Raw genomic sequence first — 8050 nt, forward strand, 5'->3', positions numbered from 1 at the left:
GGGACAGGCAGATTGGCAAGTTGTAGCCAAAACAGCCTGACAGTCAGCAAATGAGAGTGTGACAGATTGCCAGATTTTTCTCTGGTGTTCTAGAGAAAATTGGTTAGATGTTTTCTGTTATTTAGATACAAAGATTCTACCAGGAACTAGAAAAAAAAAGAAAATCAGTATAGGAATGGATAAAAGCATGAAAGTGGTAATGCACACTATCTGTCATGGTAACAAAGTCTATGTTCATGGATAACAAAGGGAGGCAGACCTTTTAACTAGTCTTGGGTTGATTGAGAAAAAGAGGTATTAAACTCCCTTTGCAGATTTACTGTGATAAATCAGTGGACAAACATTTTTAAGAAATTATGTGCATTTTTTTTGGCAGGACATGCTTAAGTTAATTACCCAAGTATTCTGCGGGAATCCAGGATTTTTAAGTATTGACCTTCACCATCATGGCTGCTTACCTTAAACGTATCATAAAAAAAATAGTCATGATATCAAAGGTTATGATGAAGTCTTTGAATCAAGAGTCTCAAAGGCTTACTTGTCCTCTGACTAAATTTATGATGACCTAAATTTCATTATCTCACTTCAATGAAGAAAGGTCATTTTAAGCAGAACAAGGGAGCATTCTGTGACTCCCCAGTAAGGAAATTAAGTAAAAAATTATGTACTGTTGCATTGTGCCTTTTTAGGCCTCCTTCTAACAGGAACATGGAGGAAATTAACATTACCTTCTGTCTTTTTAAAAGAACCATAAAAATTATTCTATTTATTGCTAGATGTGTCAACTGAAAGTTGTTCATTCTAGCTTAACATGTGTGTAAATGTTACCCACTTGGTTTAGGATGACAGTGTTTGTGTCTGTTCCCTCTCTGTAATCACATGACTAATTCATTATGGCCTGCTTGCAGAGCATCTATTTGCAGCTTTCTTCACAAAATGATAGCATATACCTACAATTCCCAGGAAAGACTAATTGTTATGTCAATGTACTGTAATTAAAAATCTAGTGTCAAGAGTCTTATCAAAATGCTAGTGATTGCTATATACTTGAGGAAACAGAACACTTATCTGTGCTGTTAACCTAGATCTAGACATTAATCTGATGCTAGTCTCAATAAAAGATGGCTGAGTTTAAAATTCTTTATAAATCCTGTGTAGGATATAAGGTGTCTTCTGTCGATTGCTTGCTGTACTTCACAAGAGTTGTGATGCATTCAGTCAGGACACACTTCCTTCAGACACGCATGTGCTGAAGTTCAGACTATATCTGTTAACAACTACTTAGCTCAGAGGCTTGGTTCATATTTGGTATGCATCTGTAATGTCACTTCCGTGGCTTTAGGCACCACTCCTGCAGCTTTACCTCATCTCCAAAATGTCAGATGAGCAGAAAGGTCTCAACACCATGTCGCTTGTGTAAGAACATAAAGAGAGAGGCAGCTCAATCTTTTTGCTTTCAGTCTGCATTGACAGCTAAGAGTTCTTCTGTGTTGTTACAGCACCACAAACCATTTTGTTGTCTCTACATTTATTCTTAATAGTAGCCTACTGCTCAAGTAGTGAAGTGGAGAGTTTTTGCTTTTTGCCTATTTACTGACCTACCTTCACTGACGTGACAGAAAGAGATAACAAAATCCTCAAAATTGACGTTGGACTGAGTCATCTCCAGCACTTGGATGTAAGCAAGGAAGGGTCTACAAGGCACAGTTATGAACAAATTCCCCAAATCTTCTCCTGAATCTCAACTTGCTGGAGTGCCTCTGAACTGCCTGTACACCAGTGCACTCAGGATGAGGAATAAACATGATGAGTCACAGATCTGTCTGTGGCTGCAGGGTTCCAAGATCATGAGATGGTGCAGTTCAGGATCCTAGGGTAGTGAGGACTCACACCCATAACAGGAGGAGAGCAAACTTTCTCCTCCTCAAAGGGCAAAGAGGGGTCCTGTGGGATAAAGCCTCAGAGGAAAGCTGAGCCCAATAAAGCTGCTTAACATTCAAGGAACATCTCAAAAAGAGATTTCCATCTCACTGTGTATGAAGTCAGGTAAAAAGGCCAGGAGATCTCCATGGATGAAGGGGGCTAGGGAGCTCCTAGCCAAACTTGGACGTAGAAAGGGAAGCATACAGAGGGTGAGAGCAATAATGCATAACATGAGAAGAAAATAGAAACATCTGAGCATCCAGGCGTGAAGTTTAAAAAGCTAAAGCCCAAATCTGACCAGGGATATTCAAAGCAACAAGAAGCACTTCTGTAAGTACAAAGAAGCCAAAGGGGGAAGGGTTTTACTCAAAAAGACAAATGTTGAAAGAGGCGGAGGTGCTGAATGCCACCTTTGCATCAGTATTTATTAGCAAGGCTGGACATCAGGAATCTCAGGTTGCAGGGATGAAAGAGGCAGGAGCAAGGAAGATGTACCCTTGGAGGAAGAGGATTAGGTCAGGGAATGCTTGAGCAAACTGGATGGGTGTAAGTCAGTAATATTTATGGGATACAGCTGGCATTGCAAGGCCCCTCTCAATAGTCTTTGGTTGATCATGGGGACTGGGAGAAGTGCCTGAAGACTGGAAGAAAACATGGAAGAAGGAGGACCCAGGTAATTACAGATCTGACAGCTTCACCATGATTGCTGGAGAGGTGGCAGAACAGCTAATTCTGAACACCATTTCCAGGCACAGCCAGGACAAAGAAATCATCAGGACTAGTCAGTATAGCTTTGCCAAGAGAAAGTCATGCTTGATGAACTTTGTACATTTCTGCCATGAAATGACTGGCCTGGTAGATGAGGTTAGAGGAGGGCATAATTGTCTACCTGTATTTCAGTACCTTCTGTCTCTGGCACTGTCTCTCCTAAGATCCTTCTAGAAAAATACTGAGCTGGCTATGCAAACAGTGAGGTGTATTGGAAACTGGCTTAACGTTTGGGCCCAGGGTAAGGTGATAGAGCTACAAAGTCTGTTTGGAGGGCAGCTACCAGTGATCAGAACTGGGTCCAGTCCTGTGTAACATCTTCATTAATGAGCTGGATGATAGTGCAGTGCACCCTCAGCAGGTTTGCTGGTGACAGCAAAACTGGGAGGAGTGGCTGATAGACCAGAGGGCTGTAGTGTCACACAGAGAGAGCCTGATAGGCTCATCAAAAATGAGACAGCTTGTCTGATGTACTGAGTAACACCACTGCAGAGGACCCCTACTGAATTTAATGAAATATTAAACAATAAGAATAGGTTGCTCCAGCAAATGCACATTTAGAAGACTCAGCTGTATTTATGTTTGATTCATGCAAGCTGTACTATCTGCCCTGCTGTCTGCAAACAATTACATTTGGAGATGGCATACAGCAGGCTGCACAGTAGTGTGCTCAAAAAAAAAGCCAACCAAATATTTTTCTTCTTTGAAATGTGATTTTGTTTTTTTCTTGGAGTGATGAAACTAACTGGAGACTGTGACACTGTCATCTCTAATATCTCAGTCCACATTTAATTGGTTTTAATATGGATAATTGCAGGTTGATTGTGTCCACTTTCATATTTAAGTAGCACTTGAGTCTGAGACAAGCATGCAAAACATCAGTGACTACTTGTATTAAAATGAGTACAAATAGGCACACCTAGTGGAATAAATCTTTGCACAGTTGTTTCAAGTAATATCTCCTGAAGAAGGAAGTACAATTTGTTTGATGGTGGTCTTTACTGGACTTAAACAATCATTCTGTCATACTTGCAGCATTCTATAGCCCTTGTTCATCAGTTTTGTGAACTGTGTAAAAATTTATGTACTGTTGCATTGTGCCTTTTTAGGCCTCCTTCTAACAGGAACATTTTTTTTCAACAAAAAGCTCAATTTTTCTGTGTGGCCTGTTACATGCTTCTAATAGTTACTGCATAGCCTAAATGAGGGGAAGTGACAGTCTCAAATATAGACTGTCTTCTTCTTCAATAAGCAACGTGTAGTTTAAACGTGACAGAGAATTTTACAGGTAGAAAATTGATATTTATTGATTTATGTTATGCTAATATGTATTTTCTTTAGGTCTGTTCCGTGGAGCCTAACCAACCACAATTTACATTATTGACTTTTGAAGATTTAGTTGCATCTGGTATTCCTGTCACACCTGAGGATTCTGCATATTGGGACAATTTCTGTTCAAAGCAGGAGGGTCCAGTGAAACAGAGTTCGCATTCAAGATAAGACTGTGTATAAGAAAAAGAAATTCGTCAGACTTCTTATGCCGTTATCCTGTTTAATTTGAAGTATGGGAATAAGTGCATATATGTAAATTAAATGTATCTTTCCTTATTTAAGCTGACAACCTGATTCTCATGACACTTCATTGGAATTGTAAGGAAGACGTTTCCTTACATGAAGGAATTCTGAATGAGAAGCCTAAACCAACATGCTTTTTTGCATCTCCTTGCCTGTGGTTCTTACACTTCAGTAATTCTGCAAGCTAGGAACAGAAAGCAGTTGTATAATAATGTTGTTTATTAGTCCACAAGTGTTTAGTATATAAAAAGTGTTTCCATACTCATTTATGATGAAGCTTAAATTATGATAGTGCTTTTTCTCTTACAAAAATTATTCATTTATTCTCAGATGGATGAATAAAAAAATGCTGCAAATTCTTAGGTGACCAACACTTGGTGTTTGTGTAATGCCAGACTGAAAAGGTCTGTAGTAGTCTTGGAGCTACATGTGTGCAAAAATAGTTTGAGACAGGGAATTAACTTACAAATATTTCATAGACTTTTCACTTCTTATCTTTGTTAATTAAAGCTTCCTATACACAACTTAGTATTTGTCTTTTAACAGTTCTTTTTTTTAATCTTCAGCAATAGATGCAAGCCAAGCAGCATTTCAATTTTCCTGTACTTGCATTTGCATCAGTCAAAATCAGAAAAAAAAGAAAGCTATTTACTTTTTTCCAAATAGTCTTGTAACATCTGATGACAGAACATTTTACTGAAGGTTTCTGGAGATGTGTAGATCTTGAATACACATCTGGAATATTTTGTCTTCTTTTTCAAAATACATCCTGTTTTGTACCATTACCTCTCACTCTTCTTTCTAGAAATCATGGATAAAATGTGGTCCATCTAAATTTATGAAAACATACTGAACAGAATGATCTTTGCACAAAATTAATTACCTTCTGTCCTACAGTTAAACATAGATTTTCATTGAATTTGGGGCTGTGTACAATTATGCTGCACCTTGTATTCACAAGTATTGGATCCCTGAACTCCATTGAATAATTCTGAATTCAAACATGCTGCTAAACTCTCCCGCTTCTAATGCTGTTGAATATTTTTTTTCCATTTCTATGACTCTCATCCTGCATGCTAATCATAGTTTTTAATGTTTTGGGTTTTTTATCCCGTCCAAAACTGCAAGTCATTGAAGAAATGACTCTTCCCTCCAGTCTCCACAGGGGCTAAATTAGATGTTCAGTAACTTCAAATCTGAAGTTTAAAAAAACACAGAATATTTTATATACAAATTCTAAGTCATGCATTCCAGATTGTTTGTGTCTTAGAAAAATGAAATTCAACTTGCAATAAATAATTTGCAATCCACAGAGGTCCAGTATATACCTGTCAGTCACTGGACCCATCAATTGCAACTTTGCCAGACAATTTGAATTTGCCAGCTTTTTTGTTAGGACAATGAATCAAACTGCAAATATGGAATGAGCTGAATAGAAGAAATTCCAATCTAGATTTCTGGGGATAAGAGAATTAATTTCATAATAGAGATTAGTTATTTTTGCATGGAAGCAGTGTCTCAAACCAGAAATTTTCTTTCACTGGAAAGAGTTTTAAAAGTATTAATGAAATTATTTTTAATATTGTGCTTGCATGTAAGTAGAGGACAAGACAATTTTGTTAAATTAGAAAATTGTGCTTGGTTTTCTTGCAAGGAATACGATAATTTTCAATGCAGTATCTAATCAGAAAGAGTTTGTTTAGTTAGTTCTCCATGATGTAAAATCTTAGTTTAGAGTGGTTATAAAGAATTTTCTAGAAGACTGCAGTTTCTTATGGTGTGATTTTTTTCTCTTTTAATTTACACTGAACTACTGGAAAAATAAGGTTAATCTAGTTTTTAATTTTAATAACAGTAAGGCTAGGTGATGGTAATGCCTTTTGAAGAGCCACTTGAATCAGGTTGATTCATGTCAGTGCAAATGGACATAATTGTTATACTTGTTTATACATCAGTGGGAAAGAGCAGCTGGATCATTATGGAATTTTTGGCTAAAAGCATGCCACTAAAAGGCCAGCAGGACATTCTGAGTCCTTATGAATGTGAATGATCCTTCTTAAAGTCAGAAGTAAGTTTTTCTGACTATCTGTGCTGTGGAGGCACATACTGAAATAAGTGTTGTTAGTGTGTACAAATAAATTAATGTAATTTCACAGTTCTAAGATAAATTTCTTTTTTAATTCACCATCACACCGGGTAGACTTTTCCCCTATGGAACAGCATTGACCCATCCTCTCATTTCTCAAATTCTCTGATTTTGGTCTTAGATCTGCTGTCCTAGGTGGCATATCAACACAGTGTTTTTGAGAAATATTTATTAATAGTCTCTGACCAAAAAATAAATTTTAAAAGTTTTGGTTTCAATGAAAAGTTTCAATGAAAATATTGTTAAAAGTGAATGGATGTGATTTAGTTTGGATTTGTTCAAAACTTTTTGTATCTTACATCAAAATTGGTTAAGTGGCTTAGGAACTTCAGGGGGCAAAACTGGGTTCAAGGCAGTTAGCACCTGTGTGACAAGAGACGGGTGCCATTTGATGTGAAAATCTGTAACTGAAAAGTGGATCATGTGAGTTCCCTCAGCCTTTTACAGGGTCAGTAAACTTACACAGGATGTAGATTGTTGCTATCTTACAGGATCGAGTCCACTGATGTTAATTAAGTATGCTCATCTTAGACAAGAAATCAGAGATGTATCAACAGAGGTAGTGTATATATGGTGGTTATATGTGTGATCTGGGAAACATCCAGGCAACAGCTCAACTTTAAACAACCATCTTTACCCAAGACACTGCAATAAGAAGATGATTTGCAAAAAAGTTGAAAGGGTGGTTATGCAAGTCAGCATAGAGTGCCCTTTGTGGGAGTTTTACAGGATTATAGTGCTACATTCTACAAAGAAGATAAGCGGTTCTTGGCAGTATTGATGCAACTATGTATAAAACATCAATTGAGACTGTCATCCTTAACTGCTGTCTAATTCTGCAGGTGTGCTTCATTATCCTCCAGATTCAGTTCATTTTGATTACTTTGCTCTTTGTAGAAAATGTAAGCATGAAAATAAATGAATTTTCAAGAGAGACAGCATTTGAAATAAGGGGTTTTTTTTTCAAAAAGTCATTTTTTGTAACATGTTATTTTCTTGCTCTGAATAAAAATGCAGATTTTTATGGCCAGACACTGTATATGAATCCTGTTTCTTCTAAGATTTCTTTACTGCAATAAAATATGGACTATTTTGTGTTTGTGGTTATTATTTTATCTTGCTATTATCAAGACAGAGGTAAGATTACTGAAACACTTGTCTAGCACTCCTTTTTTGCTATTTTGGAAACAAATTATGGGACCATGAAACTATACACTCTTCATGACATCCTTTAGATGAATCAAGAAGCCAAGGTCTGGACCAGTTCTCTACTACTTAGCTTCTTCCAATTTTAATTTTATAATGTGCAACCCAGTTTCTGACAAATAAGGTGCAATATTGGTGCATTCCATGCTGGAGTATTTCTTATCTTGTGGTTGAAACTGGCATAGTGTGAAGTTTAACACTATTAGGAAGATGAACATTTTCAAATACAAGATTACAGTGCTGCCCAGTGTTGCTTAAAATGAAATTTCTGAAGATTTGATTTTTAATTAGGACATGGAACACAAAGGGGTTTAGGCTGTAGTAGGAGCTTCTTCACACAGAAAAAAAGCTCTTTTACTTACACAAGACTTTTCTTTAAAACGTGAAAGCCTGTTTTGTACTTTTAAATGATTTAAACAGTAAGAAAGTGTG

General features: G+C 36.9%; 1 protein-coding gene across 2 annotated transcripts in view; it reads left to right on the forward strand.

Annotated features, from left to right (window-relative positions):
* Positions 1-7507, forward strand: part of AASDHPPT (aminoadipate-semialdehyde dehydrogenase-phosphopantetheinyl transferase) — a 29790-nt gene extending 22283 nt beyond the window's left edge. For both annotated transcript variants that reach the window (XM_077781344.1, XM_021529358.2), the window contains exon 6: positions 4033-7507. In XM_077781344.1, the coding sequence (XP_077637470.1) occupies positions 4033-4191 (159 nt within the window). In that variant the 3' untranslated portion in view covers positions 4192-7507. The remainder of the gene's footprint in view (positions 1-4032) is intronic.
* Positions 7508-8050: the final 543 nt, after the last annotated feature.

This window comes from Lonchura striata, chromosome 2 (genome assembly GCF_046129695.1).
Source record: "Lonchura striata isolate bLonStr1 chromosome 2, bLonStr1.mat, whole genome shotgun sequence".
Taxonomy (NCBI): domain Eukaryota; kingdom Metazoa; phylum Chordata; class Aves; order Passeriformes; family Estrildidae; genus Lonchura; species Lonchura striata.